Below are 23,738 nucleotides of genomic sequence, written 5' to 3'. Positions count from 1 at the left end.
ATATTTATGTCCCAGTCAAACTGGCTTACACTCTCTCCTACAGATGACATTTCAACTTCCACCTGTGTATCTTTGCATAGGTTTTCACTTGTCATGCCTGGGATGTTGTCCTTTCTCATGTCTCTAAGCGTCCCTTGCTTACTTACAGGATCATCAGTTTTAGTGTAAATTTCCTCATGAAGTCTTTCCTGAACCCCTCCAGTTGCAACCATCCCCAAAAATATCATTTTGCCTTTTCTTTGAGTGTGTATGTCACATATAGAGAAGCAGGGTGGCACAGTGGACAGAGAACCAGTCCTGAAGGCAGGAAGACTCTTCTTCATGAGAATAAATCTGGCCTCAGACACTTACTAGCTGTGTGATCCCAAGAAAGTCACTTAACCCTGTTTACCTCAGTATCCTCATCTGTAAAATGAGCTGGAGAAGGAAATGACAGAGTACTCCAGCATCTTTGCCAAGAAAACCCCAAATCGGGTCATAAAGAGTCAGACACGACTGAAATGACTGAAGAAGTGCAACAAGATATGTACACATTTACACTAGAAGGATTTTCGAGTCCTTTCATATTTGTCAACTGATATACATGCAAGACACCCAAATATATGAAGTGCTAATCAAATGCCCTAAATAAACTTGTTTATTGAGCCTATACATCATTCTTTAAATGTTGGAGACTGGTTTATGACTTAATAGTTAAGTCATAAATTCAGGACATGGACAAACTTTATGACATCTTTGTTGTTGTAATTTGCTAAAATTGTATACCTCATTCACTACCTCTGTTAGCCAAAACCCCATGGAGTTACAGCTGCATAGATAATCAATCAATCAAAAATCATTTAACAAAGGTGTCCCGCTCCACTCTTAGAATCTACACACCAGACAGCTATACAAATTCCAGGGCCCTGGGATGACCCTTTTCCTTCTATTCTGTTCTTCACCCCCTTAATCAATGATTACACCTTAAGATTGAGAGTATAGATCTGGGAATACAGGGCACAGGTTAAACTTTATTGCCGTATAAATTAAAGAATTGGAAAGTCTTATGGAAGGTAGAGAAGTGGGAAAACTGATGAGATCTAACCAACACACACTAGAGATGGGACTTTTACTCTATTTAAGGGAAGAGTTGTGACATTGCTCCGCAATTTATCTTTGTCTAAGTATTTCCCCCCAGTGGAATGCAAGTTCTTTGAGAGGCAGGAACTTTATTAATTTTTTTTTTCCTTTGTATCTCCAATACCTAGTTTAGAGCGCAGTAGGGTGCTTAACAGAAACTTGCTGAATTTAATTTAATTGCTGTGGAACAACAGTTTAATTTCTCATTCCATCCTGAACCATTGGAGAGGAAGAAAAGAAAGGAATAAGCATTTATATAGCACCTTCTCTGTGCAGGTACTGTGTTAGGTGCACCAGAAGCATTCAGAGGATCAGTAATTATTTACAAATATTCTAAAAACTGTGTGATTCCTAACAACTGCCTCCTTTTATAAGAAACTGCCACTGTCACAGCACAGCTACTTTTAGGACAGTCTCCTCATCAAAAAATCTTTGGGGACTGAGGGACATTTTGTATTTTTCTGCATTTCTTGGGCTTCTATGAACTTCTTGAGGGTAAGGACTGGTTTTGGCTTTCATCGTTCCCCTGGATGGCTCTTGGTACATAGGGTACACTTAACAAATCTTGTTGACTAACTGAATGCCATGGCCAAAAAAAAAAAAAAAAAAGAAAATAAGGAAGGGAGGGAGGAAGGAAAATTATCACCTGATGATCAGACTACTGGGGACTAATCTCTGTACTTCCCTATACTATCACTGGAACCATTATTAATACTTTTATAGAATTGTAGAATCTGCCAGAGCTTGACTCATCCTAGAACAGATTTTGACCACGGAGGGTCACCTCCCCACCATCATGTGGCATTGTAGTAGGACTTTTGTATTGAGTTCACTGATCACTTATCAATATTAGTAAGAACACTAATGAAAATATGTAATCCTAGAAAAATTCAAGAGACTTGGATGGTAATGTGTGTTATTATTGACATTAAAAATGATGGTAATGATAATGATAATTACTTTATATATCCCTTTAAAGATTGAAAACAATTTACAAATATTATCTCATTTTATACATGCAACAATCCTAGGAGGTATATGCAATTATTATCCCCATTTTACAGATAAGAAACTAAGGCAGGCAGAAGTTAAATGATTTGCTTAGGGTCACAGAACTGGCAAGTGTTTGAAACCAGGTTTAAACACTGGTCTTCCTGCCTCCAACTCCAGCACTCTATTTGTAGCACCACCTAGCTGCTTCTTACATTAGCACAACTCACAGAATTCCAGAAAGTCACATAGCCGGAAGGGATGACAGAAATTTCCTAGGACAGCCTCACTGCAAATGGCCTCTCCTCCCTGAAGCTTTCCCTGATTTTCTCAGTTTAAAGTAGTCCCTCCCTTCTCAATGACACCAAGATAGAGTGATAAAGAATTTTAAGCACTTGTTCATTTGTGCCAGGCATTGTGTCAAGAATCATCATGTTCTGGCACGACTTATTTGTATACATGGCATAATCCCAAATACTATAAAGTATTGGGGGGGGGGAAGAATTATATTGCTTTTCATCTTTCTGCTCCTTGTGTTGAGTATAGCATTTTTCCTGTGGACATTTAGCAAATGTTTATAGAGTTGATTGAATTAATATAGTAGTTATTCAGTTATTTCAATCACATCCAACACTTTGGGGACCCATTAGGGGTTTTATTGGCAAAGATAGTGGAGTGGTTTGCCATTTCCTTCTCCAGCTCATTTTACAGATGAGGAAACTGAGGCAAACAGGGTTAAGTGACTTGCCCAGCATCATACAGCTAGTAAGTGTTTGAGGTCAGATTTGAACTCATGAAGATGAGTCTTCCTGATTCCAAGCCCAATACTCTATTCACTAGGTTACCTAGCTGCCCTTGGCCACCTAGTTGCCCTAGTAAGTGTCTGAGGCCAGATTTGAACTCAGGAAAATTAGTCTTCCTGACTTTAGGTCCAGTCCTCTTTCCACCTAACTTCCCCTCATACAATATAGAGTTGACTTAAAGAAATGGAGGAAGAGAAAGAAAACAAGCAAAAGCCAGAGTCATTCCAAAATTTAGAAGTGCAGTACAATGAAGTACCTAGATAAGAAATGAGTATCATGACAATCTTTTGCTCAAGGGAGGTACTAATGGCTTTAAAATAGTTAATTTCCCGAAACACTCAACCATCAAGGATTCTAGTTACTAAAGAGAGGTGGTCAAAGCTGACAGCTCTCAGGATTTCTTCGGCTGGTTTCTTTTTGAAAGTAATATATCATTTACCTTTGCAACTGTGCTGAGGTCATTGAATTGTGTTCTCAGTTCTTCCTGAGCAGCTTCATTAAGTGAATCATCCTCAGTCTTCTCATAGAGCTCTATGGATTTTTCTATTATATTGTGGAGGGGCCCAACATGATCATCTGCCTCTGAAACAATCGACTGAAAGTGATCCAGGAGGGAAAATTTCTCCTTTAGTCCCATTTGGGGCTGTAAGGGATGTTCCACTTTGTTATCCACAGATTCCATCCACTGCTCCAACTGGACCTTCCTTTCTAAATAATTGTTCCATAAGGTAATCACAGACTCCAAAGAGCTAAAATGAAAGTCATACAGAGTGCTGGTTGGTTTTCTTGTTAGTTCAATATAAAAGCACTCAATCAAGCAATAATTATTTTTGTTAAATGCTAACTATGTGCCAGGCATTGTACTAATTATGAGTAGTACAAAGAAAGTCAAGTACCATAACACTATTATTATTATCCAGTAATGAAGAGAAAAATGAGCAGAACCAAGAGAATACTGTATACAGTAAATGCAAAACTGTTTTGAGAACTTGAATAAGTCATTTTGACTTACAAATAGCCAAATTAATGACAAAGAATATATGTAACAAGATGCTATCTGCATCCAAAGAAAACTGATAAATATAAGTATGTATAGAATGATTTTACCTACATATACATAATTGTGTCTAATGGTAGCCATCTCTAGGGAGGGGAGGAGGAAAAAAAGACAAAAAATACATTTACATGATAACTTTGTTATATTTTTGTTATATTATATATTTATTATATTATCAATATATTATTTTTATTATGAATTTAATATAAATTTAATAATTATATTATAATTAATATTAATTTATCATATTATGCATTTAAAGGAATAGCAAGTTGTACATAATAGATTTGTAGTTTCATGTGCATTTTTTTTATTAGACTACATTATGGAAATGCTCGTTTTATCCCATAAATTAAAAATAAAATAAATAATAAAAAGTTTTAAAAGGTTAAATTCTGCATAAGTGCAATGAAAATATTGCTCCTCTGTGGAGTGATCTAACATCCCTCCCACATGGCAGTGATTAAAAAAAAGCTTTCATTTTCACTGAAATTTTACCAAGTTTCACCCTGAATACCTGGTAAATTAAATCCCAGGTAAACATCCTTAGTTGATAGGTAGCTCCAGGATATGCAGCTACTTACTTGCCATAACTAGATGAACAGAAATATTATTTAAATGGCCCCTGCTTTGTGGGGGACCAGGAGATTAGCTTATTTGGTAACTTTTATGAAAACACTACTTGATGGCTCTGGGATCCAAAATTCGATGCTAAACCACTGGACTGGTGTGTTTATGTTGGGAATATATGCCTTAATTGAATGTAGTGTTTGAGACATACAAATGCCATTATGTGAAATTCAACCAAATATTATAATACATGTTTCCCTGTGGTTTTCTTTACTCTTTTAATCCATTTTAGTGGCCCTGTTAGGCTGCGTGATTTCCTTTTCAGCAGACAACTTTGTGCTGTAATATTATGCAATATGTAAAGAGAGACACACTTTGAAAGCAGCAGAGTCAGTCAGCTGCTTATAAGAAAGTCTTCCAAAAACATGTTGATTCTAACTCATGTCATACTCTGTTACTTCCAGCTTACTGAACCAAGGAATGTTGCTTTAGCAAATGCAAGAAAAAACAAAAGTACCTTTGAGCATGGATGGAAGTGATCATAACATTATCCCACACATCTTTAAGTGTCTGTAGCTGGGTCTGAATCACCTTCTGGCCTTCTTTGTTGCTACTTTTCAAGGCCTGTTCTCCTTTCCCAATGGCCATATTCAGCTTCACTTCACCTTCACCTTTCATCAAAAGTATCTCCTGTAAAAAGAGAATCAAGATTTAAATAAATTCACAATAATTTTCAAGCACACTGCTTTCATAACTACACTCAAGTTCTTTATTTCATCATTCCCTTGCCCCAGTGCCCATGCTTGTTCAGCAGAAAGAGGATACCATACTACATAAACAACTCACTGACTTCAAGATTTTCAAAGAGCAATGCAGAACTCCTAAAACCTCTCACAATAAAATGATATGCTAACAGGAGACATGTGACTTAAGCTATTAAGATAAACTATTATACAGTTATTTGAGAACTGTTTTCAAAAATAAAAGGAAGGTGAGTATAGAATGAAATCAGTTGGGAGTGAAAAGCAGGAAGCTCAACTGCAGTCGGAAAATTTGGTTTTAAAAAGTGCTCAAGAACTTAAGATATGCTCCATTTTAACAGGGGAGAAAAAGCAGCTAACTACATCTTCTTTCTCCCTGCATTCTTTTGAATGGTAGTTCCTTCCTTCTGACACTACCTACAGTCTATCTTGTAAATATCTTATTTGTATGTCATTGTTTGCATGTTGTCTCATCCATTATAAATGTGAGCTCTTTGAGGGAAAGACCATTTTTTTTTTGCCTTACTTTGTATCCACTGCATTTAGCATAGCTGGCCACAGAGTAAATGTTTAATAAATGTGTGTTGACTTGTTGATTTCTTCTTCAGAATAAACAGAAAAAAGATCCAGGGAAGTTGGTCAATTGGCTGTTTGTGAGTGCATTTGTGTGAGTGTGTGTGTGTGTGTGTGTGTGCGTGCGCATGCACGCAGTCTTCTCTCTTTGTCAGGAGACATATACCTGGATTTGTAAGAGTCGTTTCTCTAAGGTGGCTTTGCTTCCAACAGTGCTCTCTGCGGAGGCCAGTTTGTCTTGCACTTCTTTCACCCAGGACCACATGCCTTGAAGGGCTTCTTCCAGGGCCTGGTGTTCCTGCAGAGCCACTTGGCAAGTTCTTAATTTCTCCTTCGTAATTTTGAGCAAGTTCTGATAACCAGTGAGGAGCTGTGCAGCCAGACGTACTTCTTTTCCGGCCCCGTGGCCTTCTTCGTTTAAACTCTGCCCTCTCTGAGAAAGCTTATCAAGGGACTCTCTAAAAATATGGGGGAAAAAAAAGAAATTTACATTTGGGAATACAGGCAATTAATGTTGCTGAAGCAGTGAGCAAGTTAGTTAGACAAACAGGAAGAAAAGAAGAAAACAAGCATTTATTAAGTGCCTACTGTGTGCCGGCTAAGGACATTACAAGTATAATGTCATTTGTTCTTCACAACTCTATAAGGTAGGTACCATGATTATCCTCACTTTACAATAGAGGAAACTGAGGCAAAATTGCTTTCCAAGAGTCATACAGCTAGTCAAGAGTCTGAGGTCAAATTTGAACTCAAGTGTTTTTGATTCCAAGCCCAGCTACTCTATCTAAGCATGTCAAGTATCTGGGGCTGGATTTGAACTTAGATCCTCCTGACTCCAGGGCTGCTGCTTCATTCACTGTGCTACCTAGCTGCCCCCTGAGAAGTTCATATTCTAATGGGAGAGACATGCAAATAATTGTGTGCATTCAATAATGACAATAATTATGATACCAATAATAGGTACCCATAAACTTAAAGGTGTAAATGAAAACACTTCACATACATTGTCTCATTTGATCCTTACAGCAATAGGCAGGTGCTATTATTATGTCCATTTTACAGATGAGGAAACTGAGTCTGAGAGAAGTTAGGTGGCTTGTCCAGGGTCACTCATCTAGTATGTGTCAAAGGCAGGATAGGAATTCTAGTCGTCCTGACTCGAAGACTATTACTCTATCTATGTGCCATACATACAAGACATATATAGTATATATACATATACAATATAGATGGTAGTTGGTCTCAGAAGGGAAGCCACTAGCAGCTGCAGGACTGGGACAATATCTGAGCTGAATCTCAAAGAAGGGCAGGGAAACTGAGAGGAAGAAAGGGGATGAAAGAGAACATTCCAGATGATGGCATATAATTCATAATCCTTTAAATGCTATGGCTCCGTACATGGCTAACATTTATTTTCTAGCCTAATTCACTTATTTCAGGGGAAGTGATATAGCTACATTCAGATAATACTGAACCATATCATAATTGAGCTGTCTCCTATCTAACTGAGATATGTACACGGGCTACCACTGAAATATGTCTCTGTGTACAAATATTTGGGCTGTTTAATTTGGCTGTTTAGAGTAGAGTGTTAATTAGACCAAGACAGTGTTATCTTCATAGGAAATGAGTCAAAAGAAGAGAGATGGCTTAACAGAAAACACTTTTATTGTTAAACAAACAAAAAACCAAGCTAAAGTAATGAGCGGTGTGTCAATATTTACTGAACACATTTACCATGTACATAGCACTGTGGTGGACCTGGTGTGGATTGTAAAGACACGTATAACATGAACCAAGTTGTAAAGAATTGGGCAATCTACTGCAGGAGACAAGGCATAGTTCAAGACAGGAGAGTGATTAATGGAGAAGGAGCATAGGGTTGGGAGACAGAGGATCTGAGTAAACATCATGGCTTTGCTGATTGCATCCAGATGCCTTTAGGTAAGTTACTTTGGGCCTCAGTTTTCCCCAGATATAAAATGAAATGGTTAAGCCAAATGATTTCTGATGACCCTTCCATCTCTAATCAGAAGGAGGAGGAGGAGGATAAGGTAAAGGAGAAGGAGAAGAAAAAGGAGAAATTTGTTGTTTTTATGATGTGGATGTAGAAATTGAAGTTCAGATATGTGACTTATTGCCTCATAGCTAGTAAGTATCTAAAGCAAAATTTGAACTCAGGTTAGCCTGACTCTTAGATCTATCCACTAAACCATATTGACTCTCCAGACATAAATAGTTATATAGTAAAAATAAAAGTCTAAACATAAATTAAAAATAAGGGGAAAAACACCAGAAGTGCCATCAGGAAATATATAATTGTGGCATATAGAAGTACTCTGTGTTCAGAGAAAGGGGAGATCACTGACCAGAACAGTCAGGCAAAGGCCTTAAAGAACAGACAGCAGTTGACCAAATGAAGAAATAGGGCAGATTCAGGAAAACCAGGGAACCATGCAGATAAAGGTCCTGTAGCAGCAATGCCCAAGACATGTGTGCAGTGATCAGGGTATAAACCTATTTGGCTAATGTGGAGAGTTTCATGTTGAAAAATAATGGGAGATTTTAGAAATAGTGAGTAAATTTGTTTGAGAACAGATTGTAAAGAAGTTTGAATGAAATCAAATGGAGTTTTAAAAGATTACTCATCTTCCAAAAACAATTTCAAATGCCTTATGTATTATAATGGGAATTTCTATTACTTCTTGGCCTACGTTCCCTCATCTCGAAAATGGAAATAATAACAGCATTTAACTCCCAGAGTTGTGGTGATGATTGAATGAGGTCACACACAACATTTTCAAGTGTTATAGCAATATATAAATGCAATTATTATTGTAATCTATAATTATTAGTATCAAGAAATATTAATAATACAATAAATTTATGGGTTATACTCTATGACTTGAGATCTCTTCCAACTTTTGAATTATGGGATTCTGGAACTCCTTTTCATCCAAGCTTTCTGGATTTCCCCATTTATACATAATCTCTTTCTCCTATGAATTATTATAAATACCTCACATATCTCTCCTATGGCATTCACTATACCATGTTTGAATTTACTTGCATGTACTCTATCATTCCTACTGGTTTTTTAAGCTCTTGGATGGTTGAAGTGTAGAAAGCACTTTGTAACTGTCAAGGTTCATGGGGATAGGAATAAGGGGTATGTCTATAAATTCATTTGTGGAGGGAGTTCATGGGTGAGCACATCCCTCCACCAAGGCGAATCGGCGCCCTCTCTGTACTTTCACCTTAGAGAGTTGCACAGAGCACTGAGAGATCAAGAGACTTGCCTAGGACCACACCACCACCAACAACTGTCTCAGGTAGGGCTTGAAACCAGATCTTTTGCCTCAAGTCCAGCTTTCCATCTACTATGAGATATTATCTTTCACGATTCACAATATAAATCATGATGACTGCAGCATGATATTTTTAGAACATGTTATACTTTTCAAAGCACTTTCCCATTTGATATCTCATTAAGTCTTCATAACAGATCTGAGATGAAAAGGATAGGTATTTTTATGCCCATTTTTCAGACAAGGAAACCAAGACCCCGAGAGATCAGGTTACATGTCCAAAGTCAATGACAATACCATAGGTAGGACGAGAACATACATCTCCTGATTTAACACAACCTGATGATCTTTCAACTACATGTAAAATTCATCTGCACCTTAGACATATGCTACCAATAAATAAGAAAAAACTCCACAGTGAATGTTACAAATGCATTTTCCCATTATACCTTGCAGCTAGCAGTTCCCCCAGAAACATTTCGACTTTATGAACTTCATTTTTCTTCTCAGGAATATGCTGTTTATACTCTCCAAAATTTTCTGTGCTTAATCTTTCCTCCATTTCATGAATCCACAAACTGAGTTTCTTGTGCTGATCTTCAAAACTGTAAGACCAAAACAGAATAGCATTTTAGAAAAATAAATTATTCGATTTCTACCATTATTCTGTAAGATTTACTATTATATTATGTAATGAGTTCTTATGATAGTTTAAGTGGGAGTGCTGGGCCTCTGACTCTAAATTCACTGTTCTTTCCATTATAAAATAGCATCTCCCATTAATTATTTAGGTCAAAATGTGTTAAAATTTACAAGAAAAAGAAATTCCTATGGAGAAACCATCTGTTATGAACAAAGCAAGATCAGAAGGTTGTTCATCAAATCAAAAGTTTGGAGGTAGAAATAAATATTTATTACCTATAATAAGGTTGAATTCTACATTTACTATGTAATCTGCTAGAATCCCAGTATCAGCAAAGACAAACATCACTGAATGTGAACAAGGGGATGAATGAAGAGGCAGAAAGTGGGGGAAGGAAGGAGAAATAAGGAACTGAATTTGATCTTTGAATTTTATTGGAGAAGAAGCTATTGGAATCTCAACTTGGCTGCAGTAACTTTAGTCCTACACAAGTTCCCAAAGTATCCAAGAAGCAAGTGGAGTCAATTTCCACAATCTGCCACATCAGAGCTTCTGATATTTATTGCGACACTGGTTCTCTCCTGTATTTTCTGATTTTAATTCAAGGTAAGTGGGGGGGGGGAGGAGCTTCATATCAAGTTGAACAGAATCTTGCAAAAACATGATGAATTTGATACATGCCATTTGTCATTAGACCCAGTAGATATAGGTATTTTTATTTTCAACCAGTGGTCAAAATGTTTACTTGAAACAACCAAAGAAAAAACCCACAACCCTGCAATTAATTAGATTATACTTGCATTTATTTTGTGTATTATCATTTAATTATTAGTTATTACAATTTATTTATTATAATAAATCCATGTTAACTATACACACACACACACACAAACAGTCTTTATGTACCTATGCCACTCACATTTGCCAAAGAAATTAACTCCTTTAAACACAGAGCTAAATAATGATTTCAGAAGCACAGAACTAATTATTATCCTTGTATAGACCAAATCTTAAGTTCAATCCTAATGAAGCCATGGTAAACTTGGATGGAAAGTAAGCTCCTCGAGGACAGGGGCTGTTTTGTTTTTGTTTTTCTTTTTGTTTGTTTTTGTATCCTCAGCACCTTAGCAAAGTTTTTGGCTCACTGAAATAAATGCATGTTGACTAGTTGAATGAAGCAAACATTTTTCTTATTTAAAATCATAATTTTGAATCTTCTTTGCTCATTCCCAATGATACCCTTTCCTAAAACAAATGAAAATAAATTCTATGCATCGTTCAGTATAACTTACCTCCCCAGTTCTGTAGCACAGTCCTGAAGAGCCTGTTTATTTTTAAGGCAATCTTTCAGGAACGCCTGAAATTCTTCATTAGCTTTTGTTATCTGCTCCTGAATACTACTCACAATTTGTCTAGATAAGTAAGCATATAAATTTTGCCCTTCCTGAGTCACTGCATCAAGTTTGTTCTGACCATCACCGATTGAGTCCAGAATGCCCTGTTTAAAGAAAACATCAACAACGTCAACAATGTACAAGATCTTTCTTGGTTTCATCAAGGGAACCCAGAAAGTATGACCCATGATTCTTTTTTTAATTCTGAAATTCCTATGGCATTCTTTTTTTCACTAACACACAATCTAAGATCTAGCGTTGGCCTACTTATGACTTTGTGTGGCTTTTAATCTCATTTAAGTATTATAGTATCTCCCCAACTAGACTGTAAATTCTAAAAAGAATCTACATATTCTGCTCCTTATACACACGCTTTCCCCCCTTTCTCCCACCCACTGTCCTGTAGTACTTCATTCAATAGCAACCATATACTCAAACAGACCTATGCTCTCAATTCTGGAGTTCCTTCTGCTAATGCAAATTGCAATCCATTGAAGCTTGCCCATCCTGTCCAACTCTTGACCACGTACTCCCAAAAGACTGCCACAGGAGGTCCTCCCGATATTGTGAAAGGACTTTCTCACTTTTCTCCTGACATTAAGAAGGCACCTATTAGTGGATCACTGTGACCTGTCTGGTCATCCCTTGCTCACTTTTCTTTCTGCCATACACTTCTTTCATTATGCTCTTAATATATGCTTAATAAATTTGCTCATAATATAGGCTTAAGAAATGTTTTTTTTTTATGTTTTAGAGAAATGGCCCAATTTGGGCCACAGGTTGGAAAAAAAATTTTGAAAAAGGATGATGGCAGAACTAATGATGGCAGAAATAATGATAAAACAAAGAATCAGAAATAGTGTGCCCCTATCCATATTTGAAATGGTTTTTATTTTTCTTGTCTTCTCTATGGGGAGGGCTGAGGCAGGGAAAGGGGAGGGAATTTGGAACTGAAAAAAAAAAACAGTCAAAATTTAATTAAAAAAAAAAAAAAGGAAATAGTATGTCTAAAAGGGATTCTTTTACTTCTCCTCTATGTTATTCCCATTATTTCCTAAATTAGATACGGGGAGAAAAGAAAAAATAAGAGAAGGAGATGGGATAAGACAGAAGCATATAATCCACAATTAAACAGCTGGCTCTGAGATTTTATATTTCTGTGGTTCAGTTCTGACCTGGAAGCACCCCATATCAGCAGCCTAGCATGAAGAACACATAAGTTTGCCAATTTTTCTTGCCCAATGGGCACCTACCTGTAGATTCTGTAGCTTTGCCTCTATGACTTTGCTGTCCCCAGATCTATCTGATGACTCTCTCACTGCTACCTTCACACCAGAGAACCATGTTTGGAATGCCTGCATAGACTCTTGAAAGAGAAAAAATATCAAAAATAAATGTTAAGACATGAATCAAGTTTACAAAAATCATCACAGTGAATTTATTTACTTTTTCTTTTTTAAATTTTTTAATTTTTTTTAAATTTACTTTCATTTTTATAAGGGTTTTTTTTGCTTTTTTTTGGAGGGCAATTGAGGTTTAGTGACTTGCCCAAAGTCACACAGCTATTAAGTGTGTCAAGTGTCTGAGTCTGGATTTGCACTCAGGTCCTCCTGACTCCAGGGCCAGTGCTCTATTCACTGCACCACCTAGCCTTCCACATTGTATTTAAATGTGGCAGTGATCTTATCTTGATGAAATGTAACATTTGGTATTGTAAGAATATTCTGAGATGAAAACAATAGGAATGGTTTCTATAATCACAATTAGGTACTATAATGATAGGAAATGACCACAGATAAGTGAACAGTAAGTTATATTTCTAGAATGAAATGCATTATTTCCTGTTGTGGATCCTTTCTATTGGAAGAAAGATGACAACATTTTTATAAAAAAAAAAAAAGAAAAATGTGCCTTGGAATATATTTGTGGTTATTTCTGTATCTTAAGGGGAAATCTCAAGTTCTCCAAAACTGGTTAAGGAATGTTCTATACAGAAAGGAGAGATAACATTTCCTCTTTCTGTCATGTTTTAGCACACTGCCATTATAATAACTATTAGAACACAACCAGAATTGTATAGTCTAGAGGCAGAACTCATACTATACATCAATGGTGATTTTCCAGCTCTTTGAGTGCAATAGCTTCCCTATAAATTTCCTCTCATGATTTTACTATGGCAAATGAGCCTTGCAGCATATTCTGTTGGAAATGGAGGCTAAGAAGCTGCTGACTTCAGAGAAGGAATGCCTTTACTTGAATGAGTGATGGTAAGGAGTGGAAAGTAATTTCACCTCCTCCATTAGGAGGGCATATTTTTTCTACTTCCTGATGGCGAGTGGACTAACTAAGATCATAATGAGTTGTACATGATTCATAATACTTTTATTAAAAATTCAAAGAAATATAAAATTTCAAAAGATGCTCTTACAACCCTTTTGCAAGCTTCCATTGGCAGTTTCTGAGGCAGCATTTGGATCCGTACCTTTCCTGTGAGCTAACTGTTCCTTATAACACCCAGAATGGCTCACCAGTAAAGTGTTTTTCCAGAGAATCTTGCAGGCCAGCCTGTGTTCTGGAGCCAAGATGACTGACAGCTTCGTGTTTCATTATTAGAAGAGTGATTGTGCTGCCCAAGCTCTCCAACTCAGCTGAATGGTACTTGCGACATAGGCTGTTAAGATTTTCCTGTGTTGAATTGATGCTGCTCTGCTGACCTTGAAGTTCTTTTTGCATTTCCTAAAGAATGAAAGTAAGCTATGAAGTTTACACCCCCTTCCCCACAGGAATGAAAGTGCTCTGATATCCACATTTTCCCTTGGTCCCGCATATGATCTGAAGTACACATATCAGCAGGTGGGAGAGCTGGCCAGGATTGGGGTTGCTGTCTATGACAATTAAAAAATAACATAACTAGCCTATATGGATTCGGACTAAATAATCTCGGCCTTAAGAGCTAGTTACTTTGGCTGGCTAGAGAATCAATTGTTGGATGCCACCATCCCATGTCTACATCTCTGAACTATGGCCAGAGAACTATGGCACTCCATTTCATAGTCACAAACTCTACTGGTAATCCCAGTCATGTAGATTAGAGATATCTGTCAAAAGGCACAGACATATACACATGCACATATACACAGAGGTTTTTGTGCATATATGTTTATATGTACACACACATATAATTTGTATGTGTGTGTAAAAATCGAGAGAATTTGTTTTGTTTGATTATACATAATTGTCGGAAGAAATTAATTTTTCTTTTCTTTTTTTAATGAGGTAGAGGGTGAGGAGGAGAAAAAATAGATTTTTTTTAAAATAGAAGGGTGGGGACTGCTACAGATATGGAATGCTACTTTCAGATGAAGTCACTGCATTATTAGTTTTACTTAATTGTTTTACAAGAGATCTCTCAGGAAGTGGTAATAATCTGTAAATGCATGCAACGTAAAAACAAGCACATCAATAAAAACCTCTTTAAAAAGAGAGAAAGCAACAAATGATTATTAAACCCATATTGTGTACCAGACACAGCTTTAGTTACCAGGGTAACAAAACTGATCTCAAGAAGCTTACCTTCTATCAGGGAGAAAACACATACAAAATAAATACAAATTAGTTATGGGAGGGAAAATGCATCAGTAGCTATGGGAGAGTACCGTCTTTCCCTTCTCACTCATTCTGAGGTCAGCATTAGTCAGGACAGTTAAGCAAGGAGATGATAGATTTACAGTGGTGATGACAAGAAACTTGTCTTTCATAATATTGCACTTACAAAGCCATAAAGTGCTTGGAAAGAGAGGGAAGGAGAAGGTTAGACCTTGGTTACAGTGGGATAGAATCATTCTGGGGATCAGGTAATTCAGAATATATCTGTGCACTTGTATCTATCATTGTCTTTCCTATATTCTGTGAATGCTTTACTTGGGCTGCTAGAGTGTGGTTTATGATGAGTCCTGGCTCAGGAAAGCCTACTATTTCAGGTTTATGCCTTTAAGACCACTTATGATCTGTCAATAGGGAAAGTCTGAGAAAGATCACAGGCTTTAGACCTGGAAGGAATAATCTTTAGCATCTGACACTCTTATGGAATAGATACATGTACTTAATATACCTAAATCTGAGGCCCAGTGAGGTTAAGACTTGTCCAAGGTCACACAAATAATAAATCTCAGTCAGGTTTTGAACCAACATCATTAAACTACAAATCTAACACTCTTTCTACAATCACAGAAACAATACAGTTGTCCCTTCCACATCAAAAATTTCTCCATTGCAATTCCAACATATAGCTGATTGGCAGAAGAAATTAAATGGGAATTTTTTTAGAGTTTTACGGAAATTGCAGATGACACACAAAGGCCAGCAGACAACAAAAAAAAGTTTAGAAACCTAGAAATGAATAAAATATATGTATAGTATTGTATAATAACAACATCTTTTATCTTTTGAGGCTGTAACATCCCGTAAAAGAAAAAGAAAAAAAATTCAGACTTTCTCTGGTATGAAGAAATGACCAAAAAATTTTATGTGGATTTTCCAGATTGCGGGGACACAGCCTTCTTAACCTCCACAGTGTGGAAGAGATAAATGTAAGAAGGCTGTATGGTTTATACGTCTGGCAATAGATTTTGAAAAGCTCAGAATTTTATAGAGCCAAAAAAATTAGTGACTATTAGCAGACTAATACAAATACAGTGTTGCATGCTCTCAACTTTTGTCAGTGGTTTATTTAATTTGTGTGTTAAACTAGAGAAACCTTGAAGCTATGACCAGAAGAATTTGTTTTTTTCTGTTCAAGTGACCCTTATTCTACCTGGGGGCATCTCTGATTTGAGTACTCTGTTCTTCTGATACTCAACATTCACATAATTCCTCAAGAGTTGCTTTATCATACTGGTTGAAATTACATAATGAAAAAACTTACAAATAGGATCAGTGAATAACAATAATTATTGTTATTACTAAATTATTATTATTAAATATGATTATCAAACAAGATCTTTTAAAGATTTATCACTCACCTTTACTTTTTTTAAATTTTCACAATTCTGAGTTTTTGCACAGTTCAATAAAGATTCTTCAGTTTTTGTAAGCCAAGTTTCAACTTCATGAATAAATTTTTCTAAATGCATTTTTTGGGCAGTAAAATCTTTCAGGGTTCCCTTTGCTATTTCAGTTACTTCTTTGGCATGCTCCAGCTTTTGCCTTAAATCTGTTTCTATGAACTAAAAGTAAAAAAATAAAAAACATTGATATCAAGGTCATTTGAATATATTCCTGGAGTTCTCATTCCATTATATGGTGGAATGTTCACACTTTGTTCAATGAATTAGAGAAAAGATAGTTTTTTAATGGATTCCTTTCATGCATTAAAAATATAGCAAACACAATACATAACAAAGACAACCACAAGAATTTTATTTGCCCTTAATTTATTTCTATAAAAGTAGGAAAATTAGTAGGAACAAAATGGAATGTTGTATAACTGATGAAATGGGAGAAGCATGAATGGAAAAGATCATATAAAACTATTGTATCTAGATCAGTCAGCCACCAGTGTCCGCTGAAGTTTACTCCAAAATCCAGGGAGTTGGTCCAACCTAACGTGGTTATATAATATACATATATATATATGATATAGTCAGTTGAGATGGAATCTATAAAGTTGAGCAAGAATAAAGCAGAATGTATCTAGAAAATTCGCCAATTCACCAAATATGTATTAAGTGCCTACTCTGCACATAGTAGACAAATTGAATGTTATTACATTAAATTGAATTGGCATAGTTCATAGTCTGAGATGTTTACATAGTTTGGGATGTCTACAAGGAAGCATCAAGGACTGAGGTTAATGAATGGTTAATTAATGGTCAATGAATAACCCCTAAAGCAGAAGTTCTCAGACTATAATCTTGAACTTGTTTACATGTTTTTAAAAAATATTTTGATACGTGTATTTCAATATAATTGATTTACATTGTAATCCTATGTGTTCTATTTAATATATTTTAAAATGTTAACCTGAGAAGAGATCCAGAGACTTTAACAGACTGCCAAAAGGGTCCATGAAAGAAAAAAATATTAAAAACTCCTATCTAAAGCCTGTACCTGTGGTATCACTAACCATTGAGGCCCAACACAGGTGCATGGTCATGATGGTCTTAAAAAGCTGATAAGTCCCAGTAATCCTTAAGGAAGATGATCAAAGATTCTTATTATGGTTCTTCAACTCTCTTGTACTTCCCAGATAATCCGACAAATTTATTAATTCTTCTGCTCCCCCTATCATAGCAAAGATTGAATCCTAACAAAAATCTGAGCTTGAACTTGGTGTCTCCCAAACACTGCTCCTTCCTTTGTATTTCTTCCTTCTCTTAAACATCCTATTTCCCTTGCAAGCAAAATTTCTGGCCTGATTTAAGATGTGCTACTCATGCCTTCATCTGTAGCAATAATGTGGTGCAGTCATGAAAAGATGGCTGCTGTCACAGCTCTATTAAGATTTCTGTTACCTTTGAAGTTTAAGAAGTTCAGAGCTCTTTCCCAATTTTTGTTTTGCCTGACCAGGCACTCTGGATTTAAGGGGATCTCCAGAGTCTCTGACCAAGTTAGCATCTCCAGTAATCAGAGGAGAATCTGATTCCCTATAAGGTCAGGATTCATGTATTTGGGTTTTGTTTTGGTTTTTTTTTTTTTTTGGATGTTGTTTTCTAAGGGTTGGGAAGGGACCTTCATCACAAAGACCATGATAAAATGTACCTAAATAAAATACAAGCATTTGGCTAAAAGTACTTGGAACATTGTAGTAGTGATGATGACAGCTCTTGATAATTTATATTAAATACTTTCTTCAAGGCATGGTTCTGAATTTTCCACTTCATGCCTTAAATGACAAATGCTTTTTCCTTTTCAGTTAGTTAGGGGAAGTCAGTATGTCCCCAAATATATACATAGGTTGTTGTTTTTAATGTTCGAGTAGCTATTATATAAAAATTCAAATGTCACATATAGCTATGCCAAAAGGGAATCATTATGCTCACATAATCTGGTTATAAATCAGCTAAGTTCCATTTCCTAGGTGATTTCCAAGTTGCATATTTTCCAATAATTTTCTTAACTTGCAGAATAGTTCATTAGATGATTTACAAAGGCTGTATCTTAGACTGAAATTGAGAAAAGTGATTATAATAATCAATATCTTGCAGAGATTCATAGCTCTCCCCTTCTTCAGATTCTGATTTTAAAAAATTCTCTCTATTGAAGGACATTACTGATAATAAGATTGAACTAACTCTCCTAGATCTTGGTCAGATGCCACCCAAACTTACAAGGAATTCAACTAAGTTGAGGAAACCCATTGTGTTCTATTCAAGCATGGGTGGAGACACATCCTTTTGTCTAGAATAGCGCAAGGCTGGGAATGATCTAGTATGGAGATATTTTCTCAGTCTAAGGGTGACAGGATGATGGGTGACATCAGCCCCTCCTTGGAAGGGTATATAAACTGTGAGCCCACCTCTATGACTGTCTTTGGTCTAAGAGAGATGGCCAAATGACCACCTTTCTATTAATAACATGCTGACCTAATTAATAACATGATTAAATTACCCAGAAACTATGATTCTCAAACCTTTTTAAAACAGCACAAAGTCCTATTCCAACAGCCCAGAGTGATTTTAAGATAGTCTCAGGCTATTTTGGAAGATTCTTAGTGTAATCTTTGATACTAGATACTGACAACATGGCAGCAACCAAATCCAAGGACTTTGATATTTAAACCCAATGCAAGACCCATCTTGTTTTGCTTAAGGTTTTGTTTTTCTACAAATATTACCAAGTACAGTGACTTGCATGTGATAAGGACTCAATACTTGACATCATGATTATGATCACAATCATTAACCACCAATGTTAAAAGTCATCTCACCTGAAGATCTGGTGGTGTTTCCTGATTTTTGATCAGTTCTTTAAGATTTAAAATTTTTGAATGAAGTTCTTCCAATTTAAGTCCTTTGTTTTTAACTTCACACTGCCCCCAAATAGAAAAAAAATACAATAAAATACATGTTGATGTTCATATATATGTAAACATATATACACAAGTAACCTATCACATTCTCATTTTCATATTTGTGGGAACATAAATTACTTGTACTGAGTCTTGAGGAGTCCTCTAAAGACACATATGACATTATGTCATGCTTTCAAAAAACACTTTTCAAAGTCAATTTCTGAATAACAAAGAAATGTCATTGTTTATGAGTCTGCAAAAGCTGTTGCTAGTAGTTTCCAGTTAATAGAATGCAAGACAATCCATGGCCTTTTTTTGTTTTTTATTTAAATCTCATGGAAAAAAATAGATTCAGATTAAAATTCTTTATTCAATGGAGATTTTAAATAGCATAGTTTACTATGGCAGTCTCATTAAATTCTCAAAGTAGTATTTCATTTTCAAAACATAACTACATATAATGTATACATCATTTAAATATGCACATGTAATAAATATTTATTTTTATGGGAGTCAAATCTGATTAGGAAATTGTTAGGAAACTTCATCATGTTGTACATTTAAATGCAACTGTATTTTAAAAATACAGGATGAGCAAAGACTAAGGGTTAAAATTCTTGATGGCAACTGCTGCTTATAGAGTAAATTAGATACTTGAAAATCTAAAATAATTATTTGGGTTGAAGAAGGAACCCTTTTTGAAGCCTGAATAACATGCTGGAACTCTATATAAATTTGGTAATTTCCCAATATCCTGACTCCCAGGAAGTAGTTCACTTATATATAAAAGTACTGAGTAGAAGTTGTAGATTTAGGCTCAATGTAAGAACAGGCTTACTAATAACTCAACCTGCCTGTGAATAGAATAGTTTGCAGAGAGAATAAAGGCTTTGATTTCCTAAAAGCCTTCAGGCAAACCTAGACTATCACTTGCCGGGATGTTAGAGAGGCAATGCTTATTTAAGTATGAGTTAGTTTTATGATAGAGTTGACTGAACATTGGACCCAGTTAGTCAAGTTATCCCTTGGAGAAGCTTGGGTTTTAAAGGAAATTCTAATATCTTTTAGATCATTTCAAGTGACTTCAAATACAGCTCTTCAATATTTTGGTACTGTGGAGTGTTGAGAAGAGTAAGGCTCATGATTAAGATTTTACAGTGATTTGGGTTTGTGATTTATTGTTTCCCTCAAAGTTCCATATTTAAGACAAACACATGATCATTATAACACTCCTCTAATCTTGCTCAATACATAAATTTATCTTGGGATCAAACATAGTTAGCAACTTTCCCTACCTCTCAGTTATCTCAGTTACTCATATTTTCGACATTAAGAAGAAATGAATGCAGAAAGAAGGAACAAAAAGAAAAAAAAGATGGATAACTGCTTTTGTCACAAATATAGTCAATGCAGTGACACTGAGTTTAGAAAAGTCCTGGAATGGCCATGATGTTCTTGGGTAAATGGTAGACTATCAAAAGGAAAAAAAAAGAGCCCATTTTCATATTCCTTTCATAGTTCCTATGAACAATTTAGACTCACTGACCTCAAATTCCTTAAGGAATGCTTCTGTTTTGAGGCTGCTACTGAGGTTGCTAATATTTTCTGTTAGCTGTGGTATGGAACTGTTTGACCAGCCATCAATTTCATCTCTAGCTGCAAGCACATCTTCCCAAAGAGACAAGCTTATGGTAAGTCTATCCATATTGTCCTCAATTTTCTCTGAAATCTGAGAGAAACAAGAAAATGTATTGGCATTAAATATGTCGTGGCACTACCAAAAATTCTTCCTAAATAAGTCCAAAAACAGATGACTCTCTATTCCTCAAATTTAATCTTTATTTATAAATAAATATATTTAAAACTTTCCCAGTCAAATTAATAAGTAAAAATACTAAAATCGATCCTAGCTCTCACAGGAATAGACCACATGCTTAAATCTCATGTGTTATGTATGAACAAATCTTCAAATAAGGTATTACTATACCAACAATGAAATACAGAGTGACAATGTGTATAGAAAACTGGCCTCTAAGTCAGAACAACTTAATTTCAAGCTATGCCTCTGATTGGGTTTTATTATTTAAATATGTATATATGCATATATATGTTACATATATAAAGATACATATACATATATACACATACACATACATATATAATACACATATATGTGAACACATTATTTAAGGGAAAGATAAGTTTAAAAAGTCACTTAATCTCTGTGTTCCAGGTGCCAATCTGAATTGGTGGATAGTTTTCTCACATGGGAGTTCCTTCTACCAATGAAATTACAGATCCAGTTCCTATCCTTATACTTAGAATAATCTACTTCTTTGGGGATATTTTGGACTCTTGCCATAATACTACCCACTGTAAGGTAGACTTCGCTATGAGGAAAATTAATGTTTAGCAGTATTAACACAAAGAAAAAGTGAGTTTCCTTACATCTAGCCATCTATCCACAGTGCTATCCATGTCTGTTTTCACCAGAATAAAATCACTGCTTTGTGTTCTTTTCAGTTCGGATATCAAGTGTTTTCCTTTACTTGTAAAGTCGTCCAGTTCCTTTTGCTTCCCATTCATCTCATTCTTGACAGTTTCATGCTGTGGAAATAAACATTTCTTTCATTTAATAAAATAATCAGTAATTAAAAATATACTAACTCTCCATATATACTTTTATGTATGCATGTGTGCATATGTGTATGTGTGGGTGTGTATTCCTCACTAATACCTTTTTCTAAAAAAACTCTAAGCCAAATTTGGCTTCATATAGAGAGGCTAATAATCCCAATGGGATGAGTCAAGTCTCTAACAACCCACTTATGCCCACACAGTAGGATGGTAGGCATTACAAATTACCTCTTGTAGAGCGCTCTAGAATTCTAGAATACAATCTTTTCTATAACAAAGTAGCCATGGAGTTCTGCAGAGTCCAGTCTTTCTAACATATTAAATATCCCAACCAAAGAAATCCTTTATGACCCAAAACATAATATACTGAAGTTTCAATAAAAATAAAGCATTGGTCAAGTTATCACCTTAGATAAGGCCCATCTAATGTCCTCCTGATCCTTTACAGTAGATCTGGTCATAGTTACATTGTTGGCATTCTCTAGGACTTTATTTACCACTGACTTCAAATTCTGATATTCTCTCATCAAATCAATAAGTCCACAGCACTGACCTTGACTGAAATGGTAACAGAGAAAAAAAGAATTAGACTATCACTTTTCAAGGAAGATGGCACAGAGGACCTACTCCTTAAGGTTTAAAGGAAGGAAGACTCAAATTTATCAAAGGGAACAGTTTGGAGATTGAACGAAAACCATAACTTTGCCTCTGCCTTCAGTTTCTTCAGTCACAGTGATGCTCTTCATTCACATTTAATACCTTCAGCTTAAAATATTCTCCTTGTATGAAGATTGCATAACTGTCACTAAAACTCTCTTCCTTCTCTGCTGTAGTGGGGGCAGTAAGGGGTTCTGAGCAATACATATACCCTCCTAATTCTTTAGTTTGTTCCTTTGTTTTACTGATCTCTTTTCCCCTTCCATTTTTTTATTTTTTATTATTTTCTCTAGAAAGGGAAAATGGAGGAACATATTGAAAAATAAAGGTTCTGTAAAAAAAATATTGTAAACAGAGCCTTGAACCCCAAAGTCTAGGGGAAAGGAAAGGGAAAATATGTACATATGTATGTGTGCATAAATACATACATATATGTATTTCTACGTATATTATGAATACTTAATATTCTTCATGGAAATTACTCTGAATTTTATATTTAATAAACCCCACTTTTAATTCTCTATTAAGCCCCACAAAAGAGAGAAAGGGAGGCTAAGAGGGAGGGAAGAAAAGAAGGGACAGATTATATATATATAATATATGGGGTATTTTTAGTTTTGACATCTAATTTCTGCAATAGAGAACAGAAAAAAATGAAGTTAAAAAACTACTATTCAAGAACATCTGAATAAAAAAATTCATTAAAAATAAAGCAATCTTTTAAGTGTTTTGCTCTTCAAGGATGGAACTAATTTTATTATATTATTGTTTCTCATACTACATGTGCTCATACTACATTTTTAACTTTAGGTAAGAGTCTGGCTCTAAAAAAGGGTTTGGCAACTTATGATACATGGTCAGAGGTGTCATGCAGCAAATTTCAAATAAAACACATGCTGGTTCGTGCCATCCTGTTTTCCTCCCCACCACTACTGTTTGTTAGGACTATTTCTCCTGCATTGTACACTGTAACAGCAACATCATATAATGATCAACTGTGAATAACCTGGCTATTTTCAGCAATACAATGATCCAAGATAATCCCAAAGGACTTATGATGAAAAAGACTATCTTCTGCAAAGAAAAAACTGATGGCATCTGAATGCAGACTGAAGCTTTCTTTCTTCTTTCCTTCCTTCCTTCCTTCCTTCCTTCCTTCCTTCCTTCTTTCCTTCCTTCCTTCCTTCCTTCCTTCCTTCCTTCCTTCCTTCCTTC

At 35.6% G+C, this 23,738-nt stretch overlaps 1 protein-coding gene across 9 annotated transcripts in view; it reads right to left on the bottom strand.

Moving 5' to 3' along the window:
* The window catches only part of SYNE1 (spectrin repeat containing nuclear envelope protein 1), a 575,153-nt gene that overhangs the window by 285,222 nt on the left and 266,193 nt on the right, over positions 1 to 23,738 (bottom strand). For all 9 annotated transcript variants that reach the window (XM_069069647.1, XM_069069646.1, XM_069069648.1 and 6 more), the window contains 12 exons: positions 22,274 to 22,424; positions 21,678 to 21,836; positions 20,776 to 20,958; positions 19,146 to 19,247; positions 16,240 to 16,443; positions 13,747 to 13,954; positions 12,472 to 12,584; positions 11,117 to 11,322; positions 9,631 to 9,786; positions 6,040 to 6,331; positions 5,057 to 5,229; positions 3,352 to 3,661 (listed from right to left, as the gene is read on the bottom strand). In XM_069069647.1, coding sequence (XP_068925748.1) covers positions 3,352 to 3,661; positions 5,057 to 5,229; positions 6,040 to 6,331; positions 9,631 to 9,786; positions 11,117 to 11,322; positions 12,472 to 12,584; positions 13,747 to 13,954; positions 16,240 to 16,443; positions 19,146 to 19,247; positions 20,776 to 20,958; positions 21,678 to 21,836; positions 22,274 to 22,424 — 2,257 coding nt within the window. The remainder of the gene's footprint in view (positions 1 to 3,351; positions 3,662 to 5,056; positions 5,230 to 6,039; positions 6,332 to 9,630; positions 9,787 to 11,116; positions 11,323 to 12,471; positions 12,585 to 13,746; positions 13,955 to 16,239; positions 16,444 to 19,145; positions 19,248 to 20,775; positions 20,959 to 21,677; positions 21,837 to 22,273; positions 22,425 to 23,738) is intronic.

Source organism: Petaurus breviceps, unplaced genomic scaffold (assembly GCF_028583685.1).
Source record: "Petaurus breviceps papuanus isolate PSGF00001 unplaced genomic scaffold, PetGlider_PUasm1.0 90784, whole genome shotgun sequence".
In the NCBI taxonomy this organism is placed as follows: Eukaryota; Metazoa; Chordata; class Mammalia; order Diprotodontia; family Petauridae; genus Petaurus; species Petaurus breviceps.
Note: the sequence above shows the minus strand (reverse complement) of the source record. Positions and strands in the feature narration are given on the sequence as shown.